This window comes from Chaetodon auriga, chromosome 7 (assembly GCF_051107435.1).
Source record: "Chaetodon auriga isolate fChaAug3 chromosome 7, fChaAug3.hap1, whole genome shotgun sequence".
Lineage (NCBI taxonomy): Eukaryota > Metazoa > Chordata > Actinopteri > Chaetodontiformes > Chaetodontidae > Chaetodon > Chaetodon auriga.
Genome location: NC_135080.1, coordinates 23,748,809 through 23,768,951, shown reverse-complemented (window position 1 = coordinate 23,768,951; position 20,143 = coordinate 23,748,809). Strand labels below are relative to the sequence as shown.

General features: G+C 42.6%; 3 protein-coding genes across 3 annotated transcripts in view; 1 reads left to right on the top strand and 2 right to left on the bottom strand.

Annotated features, from left to right (window-relative positions):
* Position 1: 1 nt before the first annotated feature.
* LOC143323256 (XIAP-associated factor 1-like) lies at positions 2-3,234 on the bottom strand. Its single transcript, XM_076735033.1, has 7 exons — positions 3,142-3,234; positions 2,400-2,535; positions 2,147-2,203; positions 1,239-1,467; positions 839-906; positions 512-745; positions 2-425 (listed from the first exon to the last, which is right to left on the bottom strand). Exons 1-7 carry the CDS (start codon positions 3,177-3,179, stop codon positions 393-395), a joined length of 795 nt encoding a protein of 264 aa, XP_076591148.1. The 5' UTR covers positions 3,180-3,234; the 3' UTR covers positions 2-392.
* A 692-nt stretch (positions 3,235-3,926) lies between these two features.
* ccdc150 (coiled-coil domain containing 150) lies at positions 3,927-17,711 on the top strand. The gene is made up of 21 exons (XM_076735958.1): positions 3,927-3,989; positions 4,342-4,816; positions 5,020-5,198; positions 6,468-6,536; positions 6,614-6,721; positions 6,800-6,929; positions 7,605-7,648; positions 7,780-7,872; positions 8,441-8,536; positions 8,663-8,787; positions 9,853-10,030; positions 10,150-10,197; positions 10,316-10,408; positions 10,677-10,745; positions 11,708-11,868; positions 12,284-12,377; positions 13,852-14,000; positions 14,106-14,232; positions 14,680-14,850; positions 15,393-15,470; positions 17,574-17,711. The coding sequence occupies exons 2-21, from the start codon at positions 4,462-4,464 to the stop codon at positions 17,709-17,711; spliced, it is 2,505 nt and encodes an 834-aa protein (XP_076592073.1). The 5' UTR covers positions 3,927-3,989; positions 4,342-4,461.
* Positions 17,692-20,143, bottom strand: part of ecel1 (endothelin converting enzyme-like 1) — a 47,804-nt gene continuing 45,352 nt past the window's right edge. The window contains exons 17-18 of the mRNA XM_076735959.1: positions 19,608-19,684; positions 17,692-19,359 (exon numbers count right to left, since the gene is read on the bottom strand). Coding sequence (XP_076592074.1) covers positions 19,260-19,359; positions 19,608-19,684 — 177 coding nt within the window. The 3' untranslated portion in view covers positions 17,692-19,259. The remainder of the gene's footprint in view (positions 19,360-19,607; positions 19,685-20,143) is intronic.

Below are 20,143 nucleotides of genomic sequence, written 5' to 3'. Positions count from 1 at the left end.
TGGAGACTTCAGCATCATCTGATCCATTTCTGTATAAACTCCTGTGAAAACTGCTAAATATGAGATTTCTGACACAAAACATTCTATTCGCTGGTTTAGACAGAAGCAATTCTCATTACAGTTTAGTAGCTGTGTTTCTATTAAACAAAAGGAACCTTACAAAGTTATCAGGAGTGTCAAGTTTGCTTACAGAGTTATATTCTGAACAACTCTGTCTCCATGGGAGCATCATGCAAGTCACATACACACTAAGTACAACTAAAAACTATGTAAACCTGAACTGAAACATTACAACCTGAAAATAACATTATGTTTCTGGTCTTCCATCTTTGCTAATGACACACTGATCACAGATCTCTGAAACAGCTTTTCCTTTCTGAGGAGTTCTCTCTTTATTTCAAGAGAACGTGGATTTGGCACTTCACCTGAAACACAGAGAGGAGGGGAAACCTCTTACCATCGACCTGTTCAACACTGTTTATACTGATCTCGTGCGATGCAGGAATGTTACCTCATGCCAGCGAAGTGTGAGGAGGGGCAGTGCCAGGTGGCAGTGGGGGCAGGTGCTGATCTGGTCTGGGTCCCCTACCGCAACCCAGGGACCACTTCTGGGTCTGTGTGACAGGGAGTTTGCCTTATAGGTGCTGCTCAGCCGACTGACCCCCCGCCTGGTGAAATCACCCTCATCCTCCCTCTTTGGCTCTTCCTCTTCATCGTCTGCTCTGGTTGCTAGAACACACCGGAACTGGTTTGGAAGATACAGACAAAGGTATTATTTTCATGTTTTTCTGTGTTTAGTTTCAGGAATTGTTCCCACAATATGTAAAAAGGCATATACCTCATGTTCATCTATATCCTCAACTGGAAATGATGCTGCACATCTGCGACAAGGCACTGTTGCTTTTGCTGTGACAAGAAAATGGGCATGGGAACAGTTTAGAAGAACACAGTAACAGTTTAAAAGAACATGGTAACAGTTTAAAAGAACACGGTAACAGTTTAAAAGAACACGGTAACAGTTTAAAAGAACATGGTAACATTTTAAAAGAACATGGTAACAGTTTAAAAGAACACGGTAACAGTTTAAAAGAACGCGGTAACAGTTTAAAAGAACGCGGTAACAGTTTAAGAGAACATGGTAACAGTTTAAGAGAACATGGTAACAGTTTAAAAGAACACGGTAACAGTTTAAGAGAACGCGGTAACAGTTTGAGAGAACCTGAACTACATCCCCTTACTGCTGTTTGCTGGTGGTTTGCTGGTAGCTGGAGGAGGACCGGAGCCCCCGTCAGTAGCTGAGCAGGTCAAACCGTGCTCAGGCAGCTCCCTCAGGGTGACATATCGGCCGCAGTCCCTGCAGAGCTCGGTGCGGCTCCCGCAGGCCTGATGGTGTTCGTTCAGCTGCTTCCACGGCAGCTCCAGCTCACAGAACTGACAACTCTGCAGACGCTCCACACACTCATCAGACTGGGAGACAGAACGGAGTCAGACTGATTAATACATACTGGGTTCAACTTTGACTTCACAGCAGCCAGCCAGAGCCAGTGCTTTTACGCCTGACAGGAACTCAGCTATGGGGTGAATCTGGATATTTGCTTATTCTGGGATTTGTTGGCATGAAAGTGGAAGTGAAATGATGAACCATCTGAGTCTCAATCCAGAGATGTTGGTCATCCTTGAACACCCTCATAAGAGACCACATTTATTAAAAGTGTCAATAAAATGGAAACATGATCCAGATGTCCTTACTTTTAGTCGCTAGTGTGTCTAAAACTCCACAATCAAGTGATCCTACATTTCCCATAATGCAACAAGATCGATCTTTCATTACACCCTCCTGACCTGGTGAACACATGTCTTTATAAACTTTGTGTCCTCTGTTTATAAGGTGGATTTTCATAAAAAAAAACTATGTCCAAGTTTAGATAACCCTAATGACATCACTATGACATCATCAGGGTCCTATTTATCTTTCACGATATTTTGTTTATGTTATTGCTTAATGTTTTGTCATTTTTACCACTAGTGACAAAATAAACAAATAAATAAGTTGCATTCGAGATGTTTCCTACGCTGTCCGATACTTTTCTCTGTGTTGTGTTCAGGTACACAGCACCAACAGCACCAACAGCACCTCTGGACTTACTTCATGATCCATCAGGCGACAACGTTCCATCTTCTGGTTACACTTCGAGCATCTCACCTGCAAACACATAGAGCTGTAAACCGGCAGTGAACACACCATCACGTGGTGTGTGTGTGTGTGTGTGTGTGTGTGTGTGTGTGTGTGAGAGAGAGAGAGAGAGAGAGAGAGAGAGAGAGAGACACTGTGTGTGTGTGTGTGTGTGTGTGTGTGTGTGTGTGTGTGTGTGTGTGTGTGTGGGTGGGTGGGGGGGCACCTGGGTGTGCTGTTCCTCTCTGTGCTGCTTCAGGTGCTCTCTGGGAACAGCTTCCTCACAGTCCGGACAGACGCATAAGAAGCGGCTGCAGTGCGTTTCATGCAGAGTGAAGTTGGCCACTTCAATGTCTCTGTGGCTTCAAGAGATAAAGGGAGAGGGGGAAAAGTTACTGGTTTCACTGGTGCTCTTTTGACTTTAAAAGCAGAACTGGATGTCTCTATAAATCAGACCCATCTCAGATAACAAATGTCACTTCAAACAAGATGCTTCCGGCTGGAAAACCTTCCTCTTTCACTTTCTGAAAAAATACTGATTTGACCGAAGTGGAAGTGAACGGTTTGCTTTGCAGAAAGTGTTGTTCGTTCAACTTTCTGTCAAGTTGTGTCCACTGTGCTTCAATCTGACCTGCTTCGAAAAGGCAGTTTTAATCTGAACTCTGGCTGCCTGACAGTGAAAGACGATCCATCAGATATTCACAGGCACAATGCAGTGTCCTCCAAATATCGTCTTAAATTACAGAAAGCAGAGCAGCTCTCTTCTCGCTGCAGCCTGTGAGGAGTCTGCTGGTCTGACAGCTTTAAATCATACTGACAAACTTCCTCTTCAGTGTTGATCCGAACTCACACTGACCGATCTGTACAGTACATTTTGTTGCCGATGATCAAAATGAGCTTTAACATCCAGACTTTTCATGGAATCTGCTGTCAAATCCCAGAAAACCTCTCATGAAGTAAACTCTCACCATTGGCCGCATGTACGCGTCGCTTCCTTCTTATCCATCAGCAGAAATCTTTGAAAAATGACCAACTGAGCAGAAAATTGATCTGGACTTTCTGACTGACACCTTTCGTCCCAGTTCAGCAGAACAGAAAGTGAAATTCGTTGCACCGCTGCATGTTGCTGTGACACACATCTACCACAAGATGGCGCAAAAGATCTCCTAATACGGTTTGTTTTAAGGTGTTTCAGGTTTCGTCCACTCTGACACTGACTGAACAACACAGCTGCTTAAAGCGGCTCACACATACGAAGCTTCATCATTGTGTTATCTCCAGCATACGACCTTTGAACGCCACTGCTTCCTGTCTCGCATCAATTAGTTTAGCTGTTGATATTTTGTAGAAGGCAGATGTCATAAAATGTATGTATCGAAGTTTGGCCAAATTGGTCAACCACACCTGAAAAACCTAAATCATTAATTAGAAACGGAGACGAAAGGCCATTTTCGCCGTAAAGTGATTCTTTGACGTAAGTAACTTGAAGGATACTTTCCCCACCGCTGTGTCACTGCTGTGATGCGCTCACGTGATGTTTCCGATGGTTCATGAATGCAGCAGACGAACAGTTTGGAGGAAGGAAGCGCTGCTGCGCGTCGCTATGGAGACAGATGCCGGAAGTAGTGACTGTAACGGTGAGAAACAACAGCTGAGTGTTTAGCCACCTCTTTGTTTGACTGTAAAACAGAATAAAGTTATATTTTCTGAATGTTTCCTTCAGTGTAACGTCATATTGAAGTTTTGTGTCGTGTTGCACTTCCTATCGAGAGCTCAAACACACTGCTGCTGGCTTGGTCGGCGTGTGGCCCGAAAGGTACTGACCTGCTGTAGTTCGTTCGAGTACTGGATTCCTACGGGTTTATAAGTTATCCTGATACTTGATAAACCGAACACCGGATAAACTGAGTTACTTGCGGGCCTAGGAACTTGTTCAAGATTTTATTCGGGGTGAAGCGACGGTGCAAGATCAACATTTGAATCAAACTATGTTCGACTGCGCTTTGAAGGGACTGATATCACACTGGACCGTACTGTACTGTCTTTTGCTGTAGTTTGATTTAACCATGCAAAGCACTGTAGTACCGTGGAACAAGGGAACAATAATATTTGACAAACTACATTCTGTTTTGCCATTTATCTCAATGAACATTGTTTTAATTTTCTAGGAAGTTTGAAAAGTAAACATGGATAGAGCTTAACAGTGGGCACAACTGCATCTACAAGGGCTGTCTGCCCTCACCCCCCTCCAACCCACCCCAACCTGTACCTACTCCACCCGTCTAGGGATGTCCACCTCAGCCATCCCACCTCTCAGTGATGGGGTCACAGGCCCAGACGCTCTGTCCCTTCTGCATCAGCGGCTGTTGTTGGCAGAGGAGGAAGCTGAAGCTCTAATTCAAGACATGGATGCATTGGGGGTGTCCAGGGACCAAATCTTGGGATCTGCAGGCAGAGTGGTCACCACTCAAGGGCCTGTACATCCTCTGAAGACACGCCGGGTCCTTGGTGATGAAGGCATGCTGTGGCAACAGTGTGGCTCTCTAGTGAGTCGGGTGTGTCGCATGGAAAGTCTCCTACAGACCCTCAAACTCACCATCTTTCGCCTGGAGACTGAGAGAGAGCTGGATCCCTCTCACACAGGTAATGGCTCATACATAGGTAAGGCACTACATCCAAACAATTACAGAGATGGGGGCTACTTAAAGCTAACAAGAATGAGTGCGACACAATAATTATGGATATTAAATAGAAAAATGAAAATTGTGAGAAAAATGTCAGAAAGTCATCCGGCTGTAAAAGCAGTAAGTGTTTGTTCTGTCTGTCTTGTGTTTTCCTCGGCGCAGCTCATCTGAAGCAGCAGCTGGCAGCGCTACAGCAGGACAGTGAGGAGGAGCGTCAGGCCTCCAGGAGGGAGGTGATGAAGCTCAGGGAGCAGCTTCAGCAGGCTTACCAAGAGAGAGATGAAGCTCGCGCAGAGGTGCAGAGGCTGGGAGACACTGTGGAGGCAGCGACTGCTGCCAAGGTACGGCTGTGATCCAGTCATTTTACGGCTTGGCTCGTATTTTTGTGCTTTTGTCCATCATTCTTATTTGTAATGATGGCCTTTTACTCACTGTTTTCATTGTAGAGGTTAAGATACACATCAATACTGCAAGATTTGTTGCTATGTTTTCACTTCCAATTAAGAATTGGACTACCATGTAAACCTCTGTCTCTCTGCCAGTGTGTCCCTTTGTCTTGACTCTAATGCTGTTGTGGAAAATATTTTGAGGAATGATCAGTCCAAGTATGTGCAAGTAGGTCCACGGATCATGGATATTTCAGAAGCTGCTGAGCTCTCCACCCATTAAACTAAAACTCAGAATGTAGTTGGACCCAGCTGTCAGATAAGTTTAGCATAAAGACTGGAAACAGGGGGGATCTTTTTTATTCAACCAGGAGCAGTGACTTCCTGGAGTCTCCACTGGCTGCCTGGCAACTGCTCCTGGCCAAAAAGTAGTCGGGCACATAACCCTCAGAGGTGATAGAAGACACCTTTGGACTGAGCCAGGTTAGCAGATCCCTCTCCCTCGTCTTTATTCTCCAACTGCATATTTACTGTGCAGTCGTGGGAGTGGCATCAATCTACTCATCTTACTCTTGGCAAGACAGCAAAATTCATAAAATGTTGAACTTTTCCTTTAATCAGTGATGGTCGATGGTGCTGTGGGAACTATTTCATTTTGAAGACACAAAAAAAAGATGTCGGGCTGAGCAAACAGTGGGACTTGTTGCTTTTGGTGATTCATTTTCATAAACAAAAAACAATCAGGAAATGTAGCGACTTTTGAGATGAAAACATGCCGATATGACAGAAGTTCAAAAATCTTTGGGAAAATCAGATTTTGAAAACACAATTTGTTCTGGAACCACTCTGTTCTTTAACTTTGTCCTATTTGATTTTTTTACTTTATGTACTTTATCAGCAGCTCATTCTGTTTTCATGCCATTTTTCTCTTCAGTTTTTGTTACTGGAAGATTTTCTGCGCTGTGTTTATGGCACGAAGATGTAATTGCTGTGAACTATAGTGACCAGTGTCTTTGTGGAATATACAGCACAAACTACAGATGCCAGGGGACATAACAATCTGTAAAATCTGAAAGTCTTTTTGAATAGTTGTGTTCCTTTTTAATAGTCTGGGTTTTTCTAATTGGTAAACACCCCAAAACGATGAGCTTTAGGTGCACAGTGAGCACGGCGGTGGTCTTTGTGTCGTGGCTTGTGTTTGTTACCATTTGTCTTCTGCTCCAGATGGATGTGGCTTTGGCTACAGAGGAACTAAAGACTGTGAAATTAGAGATGAGTCAGAAACTGATGGAGGTGAGTGGCTGATTATTTTCAGTTATTTTAGCCATTTTATCTCCCACTGTCAGACATTTAGTTTATATTTTTAATAGCAGATGAGGCAGGAGTCCGCCCGCTCCGCTGAAGCCATGAAATCTCACAGCGAGCTTCTCCAGCGGTTGGAGGAGATGAAGAGAGCGGTGGAGATGGAGAGGACACAGGTACATTGTAAGAGTGCTCGCTGAGTAATGCGCATGTGTAAACAGCAGCTGACACCGCGTCTGCCTCCGGCCTCCCAGGCTCTGCTGCTGCAGTCGGATTGCCAGGCCTTGCATGCTGAGGTCCAGAGTGGCCGGCAGCAACTGGAGGAAGCTAAAGACCGAGTGAGACAGCTGGAGGAACACTGTCAGCAGCTCCAAGAACAGACAGGTCAGGAGCACCAATGGATACCAAAGCAGTCAGCTGTGGCTGAACGTTGCTGTAAGGCTTTTGAAGAAAAAAAAAGTACAAATCACAGTATGTTTGACTGGCTGCCATTCAGCTGATTCAGAATGCTTTTGGTGACCTATAATATATCACGTAGCCTTTCTCACAGGCCAGGTATTTTAACTCCAACCTGAAAGCTGGGAAACACCAGATTTTTATGTAAAATACACCCCCAATCACAAGGCCACAACTAGAAAGTAGTGAAAAATGTTTCTCAGAGGTGGCGTCTTCAAAGTGGCTTGTTTTGGCTGACCAACAGTCCAAAACCCACAGATATTAGTGAGCTTTCTAAGTGTTGGTATTTGATTTTCTTTAACACTGAACAGAACCAGGCTAGCTGTGCCCCCCTGCTCCCAGTCTTTGTGCTATGCTAAGCTAACCATCTCCTGGCTGTAGCTGCATATTTAACAGACACCGTACATGGCGGTCACATCGCTGTTGGCAGATTCTTTTCTTGGCATTTTCACTTTGAATTGATGTTTTACATTGCTGGTGATTTGGAGCCTGCATGCTGTCTCCCCTTCGTTCCACGGCTCTCACATTTCCGTTGTTCATATAGTCCAGTGGTGCACATGATGTTTGGGTGTTGAACTGCAGTTTTCTGTTTGATTCTCACAGCAATGAAGGACTCCCTTTTGTCTGAGTTGAAAACTGAACTGAAAGTAAGTAGAGAGAGACAGATGAGGGAATGAAAATGTCTTCAGTCAATCTGTAAAATGTATGATCTGTAATGAATATTCTCCTGCTGTATTTCTGTTGGTGAATATTGTATGTGTGTCTGTGTTATCTTCAGAGTGTTCTTCCAGCTCTTCAGAGGCAGCAGACTGAACACAGCAGACTGCTGAAGGAGAGCAGAGAGCAGAGAGCTGCTGCTGACAGAGACCAGGTCAGCAGCCTTACAGGAATATTTCTGTCTTCTTCAGGTTTTTGAAGCCATTTCAGCCTGTGGGGCTCTTGCATGTTTCACTACAATCATGCGAAACCTGGAAAAATCAAATAACTTGAAAGTGAAAGTGTGTTTTCCATGCTTTAAAATTTGTATGTTTTATGCATTTTTAACATTTGCATTTATGCTGCTGAAACACTGTAATGATACAATCCTGGCCAGGGCTCCCTTGAAAAAGAGATTTTTTGATCTCAATAGAACCTGCCTGGTTAAGAAGAGAGTTTTTTTTTTTAAAAGAAGTAATTTCAGTAACCCAAATAACAACTATCCAAATTAAACACAAGATCAGAGATTGGTGTTATTAATATTGGAGTTTAATTGAAATTGAACTTTTACAATAAACTTTGAAAGCTCATCCAAATTTAATTATAACAATGTATGTGTATGTAGGAACACTTTTGTCCTCTGTTTTATACAGATTTCCAGTTTTTGGTGCCCTTTTGATAACGTCAGTCACCAAGTGCAATGTAGTAGTGATACTTTATATGATATATGATATGATAAACAGAGCCTGAATAAGCAGCTGCAAAGTCAGTGTTCCCAGCTCAGTGCCGCCCTACGTTCGCTCACAGTGGGGAATGAAAACCAGCAGGCCAGCTTAAAGGTATTGCGCACACATGCACACACACACACACACACACACACACACACACACACACACACACACACACACGTGCACACAGACATAACCAAACACAGCATGGCTCTCTCTTCTCTCTGCGTCTTTCAGGCTGAGAGGAGTCGTGCGGTTAAGCAAATTGAAGAGCAAGACCTGCTGCTGGAGGCAGCCAGACGCAACGTTCAGACTGAGCTGCAGATGGCACTGACACATAAAGTTAATCTGCAGCTGGAGCTGTGAGTCTCTTATGCTTAACACTCAAACCTCGCGCTTTTAACTGATGATATCAAGTGTAAATTTGGGGACGGCTGATGCCATTTTTCCACACATCTTATTGGTTTAATTGTGATACAGATAGCAGGAAAAATTAACAAGTGACGTACTGTGTGTTCAAAACACTACTATTAATTTACAGATAAAACATATTCATCTGTGATAGGGCTGGAAGGTTTAATGGAAATGTCAATCATATGCAGAACTACACAGCTGTTTTTCTTGTCACTATAGAATTCCACAAGTTGTCTTTTTTGGTTTGAACAGCAGATGGCGCTACATTGCTGGCATTTTCCTTAGTATGACTGAGTTTTGGTTAGTCCACTGCAGGCTGCTTGGTGAGCGGAGTTCACATTTTTGTTTTTGCATGTTTGGCATTGCAGTTGTTTTCTGATCATACATTTCATTGTGTTATTTTTACAAAATACCATCCATAAGCAAAGGCGGAGAATGAACATCCAAAGTTCTCACCACGCTATTTGATTTTTGAAGTAATCTCCCAGCCAAGTGGAGCAGCAGCTAATTGGGCCATACATGAGACTATAATCAGCTGTCATGAGGCACAGTCTGTCTCCTGTCTCTTTCTCTTTTTCCTCTTCTTTCCCCAAGTTCACTGTCTGATAAGAGCTGTGTATTGGTGGAGGAGGAGGACATCTGAACATTTGAGAACAGTAGGGTTAGACAGATATATTGGTTTGCAAAGTCTCAAACTGATATCTGATATTTGTGCTTTATTAAAAAACAATGCCAACCTCTGCGATCTTTCTTTGATATGAATCAGGGTTTTCAGATTTTGACTCCTCCTTGATGTCAGTATTTAATGAAACCTGCCTCACTGTACTGCCAACCCAACCACCTCAAATAACGGTCTGGCATTCAGTGGAGGGATTCAGTATCAGCTGATGGTCTAACACCAATGCTAGGATGTATTTTGGACATGAGCTAGTCTAATTTGGAAAAACAAAGGAGAAAAGATGTATTAAGCTATTGGAAGTATGTTTTTAGAAATAAAAAGTCTTTTTCCTCAGAGAGAAGCTCAGAGGCGAACATGCACAGCTCCTGCAGAACTCCTCCATTGCACGAGAGACAGCGGTCACTCAGAGGGAAGTACTGGAGCGAACCATTGAGAGGCTACGGGGGGAGCTGAGCAAGGCCAAAAATGAGGGGGAGACAATGAGGAGAGACCTGGAGGGTTCTAAAAATGAGGTACATTCAACAAATGCACTACTGTTTTTTGCATGATGGGTATTGTTGTACCAAGCAGTAAAACAGTCCCTCCTGTCCCTTCTCTCCTTGGCCAAAACTTATGTCTTGTTGTCACTAAGTTGGAGGATGAGAGAAGAAGTCTGGAGACCCAACTTAGCGACGCAAAGGTAGAACTGACTAGAATGCCATCCCACCACATATAATACCTTATATACCTTTTACACTCACCTGCTGGTGACAGTACTAACTTCTGTCCATGCTGGCCTCTGAACCTGTGATTGGCAGCGGGAGGTGGGACATCTGAGCTCGGCCTTACAGAGCCTGCAGGATGAGAACAGGAGGATCATGGGAAAGCTGGCTACTTTAGAGCAGCAACAGGTGAGAGACAGGTCACCATTACTGTCATCATTACAATCAGAGTTTCATCTGTCATTGTGGATCTTTGTATTCGGTAGTTTTTTATGTACATGGATCAGTTAATGGTGCCAAAATCCTGTCTGGCAGAAATGCCTGAGACTGGGACAGTTGTTCAGATTCTGTTTGTGTGTGTGTGTGTGTGTGTGTGTGTGTGTGTGTGTGTGTGTGTGTGTGTGTGTGTGTGTGCGTGCGCGTGTGCGCGCGCACTTGCTTTTACGGTTGTATGCAGCAGGTGAGCCAGTTACTGAAGGACCTAAATGACAAGAACAAGCTGGCCTGTGACAAAGGGAAACTTAAGGTGAAGCACACAGACATCAGTTTTGGTTTATCATTTCTTAAATGACATTCACTGTGTTCACCAGCTAGCTGTTAACTTTGTCTGCCATTTAGTGGTGAACAGTGCAGTAGTGTCTCGCTGAAGTGAACCAAACAGTAACGCTGTGGGCTGTCAGACCAAAACAAAGATGCAAAAACATTCCATAAAGCTGAGAGGAACTGCAGGATGCCCCCTCTTTCACATACACACAACAATTTTATCCATGAACGACATGATACTTATGTAGTTTTCCATGGTTCAGATCTTTCTGTTTTGAATTTTTCAGTACTTTTAGTACACAATATGAAAAAATAGTGGAAACACTTCTAACTGTCTTATTAGGTAGCTTTGTTCCTGTTAAATGTATTGTGATGGTTTATTATTATTGCAAGCACAGACATGCTCTTATTTATTGAAATCTGCCTTAATAATGAAATATAAAGAAGGTGTTATTGTGTTTTTTCATGAATGATACAAAGACAGTGGTGCAGCTCCTCAAAGCACGTCTGTCTTTGGAATGTGTTTAAGATGCATGTTGGTTAGATACGAACGTGGTGTTTGTTCATCTTCTGAGACTGGTTTGATTGATGTGATTTCAAACAGAGTGCATTATCATTAATTGTTGGCATTTTTATTCATAAAAGCTTCAGGGATTATTCACCCTAACATTATTCTTGGTAGAGCTTTTAATTTTTGCTATTATGCAATAATCAAAGTATGAAACCCATAATTTAATAGTTCTCGAGAAGAAACAACAGATTATACTGTAGCTTTCACACACTTTCACTCCCGCTTGAAAGACGAAACCTTTGACACTGACAGGTCTATATTTCCTTTCCTACAAATGACCAGAACATTGCTTAACCTCAGTACATCCTCTGATCAACAGTACTTACAAGCTCGTCCTCACAGTGAGCAGTAACTTCATCCGTCTTGTGCTGTAGATCAGGGAGCTGGAGGGAGTCTGTGGTCCCGCAGGGGATGTCGTCAGTCAGACCCTTGAAAACATCCTGGCCTCCCACACCAGACTCCAACTGACTGATCAGACCCTGCAGCGGGAGATGGGGGAGCGAGAGCTGGAGCTGTCGACACTCAAGAAGGACAGGTCAGAACTGAAGGAGCTTCACAGACGCTGCATGATTAGCAGCAGTATGAAGTGTGTGGCTGTTCCTGAAGGGGTTTGTCCTGTGACATTGCTCTGAATCCAATCAGAGAATGTCTCGACTGTAAATGTAATGTATTACGTGATGTATGTATGAATGTATGTATTCATTATTTTTCATTTTGTTCATTTGTCATTTCTCATAAGACATGAAGTAATCCCTAAAGGTAAACTATATTGGTACTGAGCAAAAACATACGACAATAAAATGAAGGTATTTAACATAAAACCATAGAACAAGACACATAGCACAATATCTGTAAGGCAAAGTTTGACGTACTGCATAATGACTGTTCTCACTTGGATCATATTTAGCTGTGTAACTGGTCATGTCAGGCGTTGCTTTCCTCTGTGCCAGGCTCCAGGCTCAGAGAGAGATCAGGACACACCAAGTAGAGGTGGAGAAACTCCAGCGACTCCTGACATCAACTCATGCCAAGAACAACAGAGCTGTAAGGACACACTGTTTCTGTAACAAATGCACTCACACACACACTTTGTCTAAGCTACAACCCCAATTCCAAAAAAAACTGGGAGACTGTAAAACGTAAAACACAATGCGATCGTTTGCAAATGAACTGTGTTTACAAGAACAGCTTTACAAAGTGTTCCCAAACCCATGTGGTGACATCCTTTATACAGGTGTTTTTGGAGCATTCCACATCTTTCTCAGTCTTTTTCGTCGCTCCTGTCCCAACTTGTTTGAAACGTGTTTACTGCATCAAATTCAGAATAATCAGATATTTACAAAAATCAGTGAAGCTGATGAGGTCAAACATTAAATATATTGTTTTTGTTCTGTTTTCAATTGAGTGTGTGTCTAAAAGGAGTAGCAAATTATTACTTTCTGTTTAATTTGTATTTTACACAGTGTCCCCACTTTAAGGGAATGAGGGTTGTATGAGGTAAACATGAGAATTCTTGTTACTGATGAAGCTAATTAGAGATGTCTTCTTCAGACAGCAGTTAAAAGTGCTTACTATCAGACAGAGCCAACTCAGCAAATAACACGTCCCTCTCCAAACACTGACACTGCAGATGCCTTATGTACAGTGCAAAGTTGTCCTGTACTTGAGTAGTAAATACATGCTCCAAATAAATAAAGTAACTGGTATTAAGGATGAAAGATAAAATCTATCTTCCAGGTGCATGATACACCAAAGATTCTGTGGAAATCGTACTGTTTTAACTCACCTTTGATTCTCTTTTCAGAGGCCTTGAATTCTAGTGTTTGCCCTTTACTTTGAGCTCTCACCTCAGTCTCTCAACAGCTGTCAGGACGTGTATGAAACACAGTTGGTGTAGTTGTGCAAATATAGATAATTATATAATTAAAATTGAGTGGAAACAAGAAATGGTGCAATTTAGGGTCTTTCGATGTTGTGATTACAGGTGAACTATAAAAAAAGTAGGAAGACTCACAGAATACTGCAATGAAAACAATGTGAAAATGTGACATTTTTTTTGGCTCCACCAGCTGAGATACAACTTTACCAATCAGATTATTTTGATTTCCAAAGTTCTTCTCCTTCCAAGACTTGATTAATGACCCCAACCTCCCAGGGGCCCTGAAAGCCAGAGGCTCGCTATGTCAGCTACTTTGTTTCAATTAATTGGGAATATGTTTAAGATTTTGCATAAATAAAGCAAAACATCAACTGAAGCTATGAGGGCCTTAAAGCAATACTTTGACAGTTTGGGAAATACACTTATAAGCTTTCTTTCCCAGAGTTAGACGAGAAGATCAATGTCACTGTCAGTGTGTCTCTACAGTGTGTCAGACTCTTTCTTGGTCAGATGCCAATCCAGTTAACATGCTTCTATAAGTAAAACTCTGCATTTGCCGTGTGTGTGTGTGTGTGTGTGTGTGTGTGTGTGTGTGTGTGTGTGTGTGTGTGTGTGTGTGTTTGTGTGCAAACTTTCCAGCTGGAGTCTGTACAGAAGGCCTTGGATACAGCTAAAGTGGACAACAGGAGGCTGGCCAACAGTGTGGAGCAGGCTGTGTTGACCAACAGCAGTTTGCACAGGAAACTGGAGGAGGCCAGAGAGCAGTACCAGGCCACCATCACACTGAGGTACGCTGACTGAAAGCTGCTCAGTGACAGCGTGTAAAAATATGCGTGACATCTATTGTGGAATTATTAATGACATCTTTGCATGTCTGCTGCTGTATGTTGCAGAGATGAAGAGCTACACAAGGCTCAGACAAAGATTAGCGATTTGTCTGAAGAGCTCGGTGCTGCAAAGCAACAAACCAGGGGAGACTGCGAACGCTCCGTGAAGCCACTGCATCAAGCAATGTCAGAGGTACCAAATGGAAATGTTTCGTTCTGTTATATATATTTTATATGGTTTGTGAAGTCCCTGATTCGGCAGTATCCCCGCCTCAGACTGCTGTTGAAAGATCTCCTTATAGGATCTGAGAGTAAAGCAGCCAAAAACAATTCTAAGCTGCTGAGAGATTTATGAAGTGTGTAAATATGTAAATATGTGTTGATATACATAATCCTTATTGAAAATCCCTACCTCTGACTGTGCTGTTTTCTTTTGATGCAGTGTGCAAAATGCTCGAGGCTGCCAGCCTTCTTTGTTTACATCATCCTTACTTTCTCAGAATTCATTAGCTGCTGATTAAACAATGTAAAATAAATGATAAAAAATGTACTAGCACTCCTCTTGCATCTTGTGTCTCCGGTTTATCCTTCTACTCTGTTTTTTCTCTGTAAATTCCCTTCCTAACTTAAAAATACAAAGGACTCGTCAGTTGGGTCAGCTGACCTTTCCAAGAACAACCAGGAGCTCTGCCAACGAGTTTCTGAGCTGGAGTGGCAGGTGTCCAAACAGAAAGCTTGTATCAGAGAGCAGAGGAGGCCGCTGAGGCAGCAGAAGAGCAGAGATTTCCAGGACAACTCACAGAAGGTTGAGGTAACGTTATTGCACCCTGCACAGGGTTTTGATAACGATGCTGAGGAGCACGTTGCCTTCCTCCATGGACTATTTGCTGAGTTATGACACACAACTGATGTCACCTGAAATGATTTAATGTGGTTCAGTGAAGACTCATAATGATCAAAATGTAGTTTCTCCAACCTGACAAGATTCTAATTCTGGAAGAGACACTGACTTTTGATAGAATTGTTTTTAATTTATCCAACAGCTCAGATTTGAAGTTATTAAATATTGGCACAAAACAGCAGATTTTGAAAGCATTCATTTAGAATATTGATTATAATGCTGAGGCTTGCACTGTCCTTAAAAAGCCCTTCTTTTAATCTTTTTAAATCCTACTAATAAGAGAGGAAGTAGGAATCATGTGTGAGGACAGGACAGGACAGGACAGGTACATGCATTTCAGAACAGAAGAGTCTCAAAACTCAAGTGAATTTCAGAAATCTTGTGTCTTTTCCCTTAAGAGTGGATGTTTTTGTCACTGTGAGCCTGCATAGATATTCAGTCTGTGTCAACAGAGGTTTGAAGAGAGCATCAAGAATCTGCAGAACAAGGAGGACAGTAAGCTCCAGGTGGCCAGGATGGGCTCCCAGCAGGTATGTATCTCAGAAATGGCTCATTTCACATGATTTTGATCTCCGCCAGACGTAAGCCTGCAAGGAATTCTGTGTGTGTGTGTGTGTGTGTGTGTGTGTGTGTGGGGGTGTGCACGCATGTGTGTGTGTGCATGTTTGTATTTGTCTGCAGCTAATCTCACATACTACTGGGCCCCTCTGCCAAATATTTTTTGTGCCTATTTATGACTGTATGCGATTAGCAGTTAGTGATGCTAATTGAAATTATTTTGTTATTGAAGAACGAAACAAGTTCTTCACAGTTTGATGCAGTGAACTGTGGACGAGAGGGGGCGGTGTTCAGTAGCTGTTCCATAGTGGAGAGTCATAGTTCCCAGCATTCTCTGTGATCATCTTGGAAAAGTAATCCTTTCTTGCCAGACGTATTGTTTTGTTACAGACATCCATGACTTCTTCAGTTTTCCTCCATTTTCTTGAGCAGCTCGGCAGATTCTCTTCCTCTCATTAACACTGCTGTTGTTTGACCGTGGGGAGGTTCTGTCCGTCCAGCTCGTTTCAATCTTTAGTGAAGCAACAGTGTTTAAAGCAGATAACATGGTGTTGTTGAAATGATCAACCATTAGTAATCTCTCATTAGTAATAGAGACATTGATGAAGCAGTAAACTAACTATTACTCAGAGGTTGTCGACCACAAACTGTAAAACAAGCGTCTGGCATGACTTCCCTGATACAAGCTTGTCAATCAGTGCAAACACAAGCGCTTAACATGGAGACAATACATTTCAAAGGAGACATGGGCTAAGCCTAACTCATCTTAAAGCTAGCAATGGCGGACACTTGCCTTGCCAGCCTAACTTCACAGCTGCTAATATTAGGTGCTGAGAGAACTGGTGAAAACAGCCAAGCGTTAGGAGTGTTCAGCCTGCATTCATGGGTTTATAGAAAATTCTCACTTTGCATATTGCTTACATTTTAAGTCAGCAAGCTGTAAAAAAAATGTTACTGTCTGAAAAGCTGACATTTTGGTTCCTGCGTGTTTGGTCAGACAGGAAGAGTCAAAGGAAGGTCCAGTATAATTTGCTTTCCAGGGAGACTTCCCGCACACTGACACCTCTCATGCATCATCTTAATTAACAGTGGATCCTGATGGGTCTTTCCTGAAGGTGGAACAAGTGACATAAAAGCCTCCATAATGTGAAAATACACTTTGAATAGTTTCAGGCCCTCTTGTACATTTAGCCACATTGACAGTATAGTTACTCGAATGGCAGTGTCTTCCTCACTTTGGTCCAGCAAATATCTCAACAACTAATGGACAGATTGCCTTGACATTTTGTGCAGACAGCCCCGACCCCCAGATGGTGAATCCCACTAACTTTGGTGACCTGCTGACTTTTCCTTTAGTGCCACCAGCAGGATGATATTTGGGGTTTTAGCAAAATGTCTCAACACTTGGATTCATGAATTACTATGAAATTTGTTTGCGCCTAACTCCGACTTTGGTAATCCATTGACTTCACGGTTTTAATTTCAGCTGGACTGTGTTTAGTGCTAATTAGCAAACACTAACATGACAAACTAAGATGTGAACATGGTACAAATCATGTTCTTTTATATCAGCGTGTTACTATTGTCATTGTGAGCATGTTAACATGCTGATGTTAGCATTTAGGTCAAAGCACCGCTGTGTGACAGCACAGCCTCACAGAGCTGCTGGCATGGCTGAATAGTCCCGGTCTTGTTAACAGATGAATTTCTGGCTGTGTTGATTCTTTTTATTTAAATGACATTTAAAGACAGACTAGTGAAAAATGCTTCTTCAACTATGAGGCTGCTGCCACAGGTCAAAGTTTCACATTTGAAAGCACATATCTTGCCTGAAAAATGAGCAGTTACTTTAAACCCAAAAAAAAGGTGCTCAGATTTTAAATATGGCACACAAGAAGTGCAGCACATGCAGCAAGCTGATCCCTTTTTACAGTGCAGCAGTAAAGAGGAAGCTTTAGAAAGGTCTGGCACAGTAATTGTAACTGGTTTAACTGGCAATCTTGCTTTATGAAACACCTGTCTGGTTTGCACAGCTTGTTGATGTTGTGTTGTTTGATTCCTGCTGGGCTTCGCAGGTTTCACACAAACAGGAGGCAGAGTGGGAGAGGTGGACTTCCACCATCCAACGCTGGGAAGCCAAGAGAGAGCTGGCTCACATCGCTGGAGGATCCAAGCCTGCCAGGACACAGCTGATAACACAACCACGTCGATAATAACCAACACATACAGAAGTAATGTATCTCTCTCGCTCTCACAAACACACACACACACACACACACACACACACACACACACACACACAGACTAAAGCAACATGAGACCGTGATCCTCTGTATTTATTCAAACATTAAACGGTGACCAACAGAGAGGCAGAGACAGCAGCCACGGGTGGAATAGCAGCTGTGTGTGTATGTGTGTGTGTGTGTGTGTGTGTGTGTGTACGTGTGTGTGTGTGATGTCCTCCATATATATTGATCAGAATTTAATGATGGTCAAGAGGGTAACATGCACTCTCATCAAACAAACTGTACAACCATAACATCTGATATACGCCTCCACTGTACAAAGATTCGTATTTTTTGTACCAACAGATTGTTTATACAAAAGTCTTTTTTTTTTTATTTCAAATGTCAATGTGTACAACTGTATGATTCTCCATCTACCAGAGTTGCACTTTCTTCTGTACAGAGTGTTGGCTTCTGTTTATTGAGTTTACTGTGAATATAGTGTATGGTGTGACCTGGCGCTCTCCCTCACTCGGGTCGTGTTAGATCATTCAGACTTCGTCAGGAAATGCAGAGATGTGAATAATCCAATAGCAGAGGTTTCTCTCTGTTCAATAGAAACGACTCTCAAGTCAGCACATCCAGAGGGGTCAGGTTGCTGCCCGTGCAGTGAATTCCAGTGCTTGATAAATATGCCAGCTCCTTTGCGATTGTACTGTAGGACTTGAATGTAGATAGAGACATAAAGGTCCTCTATTTGTCGCTGCACATTGCTACTGATCCTGAGAAAAACATCCGCCACGACTCCACCTTCATTTTTTAAAAAGTTGACAAATCTTAAAAACCGTACAAACACTCACAGTAACAAGAGGACCAACGCAGGCAAACGATACGACAGTCATGGTGGCTGAACAGTGACCATTCCTCTCTGCAGCCACGAGAGTGCAGCGTTGCGACACAAATCAGACTCCATTACCAAATTGAAAGAGCAACATTTTGGCAAGCACATGGATGCCACAAAGAGTTCATCTTAAGCTGGTCCTTGTCCAGTTTACATTAGGGGCTGAAATCACTACTGCTGCCAATCTCTAATCTTCTGATATGATAGAGTTTTTCTAGTTGATGCTACAAAGGAGAGAACCAATTGAGGAAAGACGTCACTTAATTAAAAAAACCAAACAGCTTAATGTATGTGATATATCTGCTAAAATAGAAAAATAGATGATTTGAAAATAAATTTAAACATAGAAAAATATATAATCAAATAATATATATGTACATGATTGATGGTCATGTGACCCATGCTTTAGATAGGCTGGAACACACAATGAACAATGGTATGAACTCTCCTACTAGAAAACATGTTGAAAACACACATTTCCTTCCTGTTGTCTTTTATAGGAAAGAATAGGCTGTATGCACTCTGTATCATCCTGTTGGCGCTGATGTGTGTGTGTGATGTAGGACAGGTTGTGTGTGTGGGTGGGGGATGTGAAGATGGAAGTCCATCCCAAGGTCAACAGGCAGTTGGAGAGGTCACCATACGGAGCATTTATCCACGGGGTTCATTGGGGAGCCCTTCGGACAGTGGAAAACACGAGCAAACTCATCGAACTGGGACACGCTGCCAATCACTCTGCAGGGGAAGGACACGCAGGAACGACCATTAGCAATGTGAATCATTTGTGTCTGTGTATGTGTGTACCAAACGTGGAATTCATGAGTTTATTTCACAGGACACACTCCTGACATGACCTGTGCACTCCTATCTGTAGATAGGTGAGTGCTTTTTTAACATGTTGGAATAAAAGATTATTCTGCAGTTGAAATCTTAAATCTTTCTGGGCTATTTTGAGAGTTTTTGTGCGACTGTGTGTACTGTACCTGTAGTGCTCTGGTGCGTGTTTGTCAGTCAGCAGCTGCAAGTAGATGGACTGAGATCTTCTCTTCATACACCAGTTCTGAAAAGAACGTGGGCACAACAGTGAGGCGACATGGCAACAGGTCAGCCCTGAGCGTGAAGGGTCAGCTGCTCCCAGCGGCAACAAAGTGCATTCACTCCAGAACAGTTTGGAGCTTTTTGTGCCTTTTTGTGTGTATTTACATTGTCTAACCATTTTCACTCCACTGCATTTCAGAGGGAAGTTTTGTTCTTCATTCTGCACCACATTTAGGAGCTATAGTTTTAGTTTTATCAGATCCAATTTGACATAAAAACAGATATAATGATATCATATCAAGCTTTCTTGGCAACCCCGTACAGAAAAGCAGCTGGAGCCCCTTGTTGTGATTCAGAAATTAACTTGCCCTCTAAACTTCTTAGATGGTTTCAGTCAAATAACTGTTTGAGAGCCAAAGAGGTCAAATCATCCAACATTTCACAAAAAGTGAAGATCGGAGAAAAGTAAAAAACACACAAT

Bases quoted from the DNA above. Each gene is read 5' to 3' on its own strand.
- LOC143323256 (XM_076735033.1), bottom strand. From the start codon at position 3,179: ATGGATAAGAAGGAAGCGACGCGTACATGCGGCCAATG. The intron at 2,536-3,141 runs GTGAGAGTTTAC...TATCTCTTGAAG, and splicing joins ACGCGTACATGCGGCCAATG to CCACAGAGACATTGAAGTGG. The intron at 907-1,238 runs GTAAGGGGATGT...TTCTTGTCACAG, and splicing joins CAAACCACCAGCAAACAGCA to CAAAAGCAACAGTGCCTTGT.
- ccdc150 (XM_076735958.1), top strand. From the start codon at position 4,462: ATGTCCACCTCAGCCATCCCACCTCTCAGTGATGGGGTCACAGGCCCA. The intron at 7,649-7,779 runs GTAAGTAGAGAG...TGTTATCTTCAG, and splicing joins AGTTGAAAACTGAACTGAAA to AGTGTTCTTCCAGCTCTTCA. The intron at 15,471-17,573 runs GTATGTATCTCA...TGGGCTTCGCAG, and splicing joins CCAGGATGGGCTCCCAGCAG to GTTTCACACAAACAGGAGGC.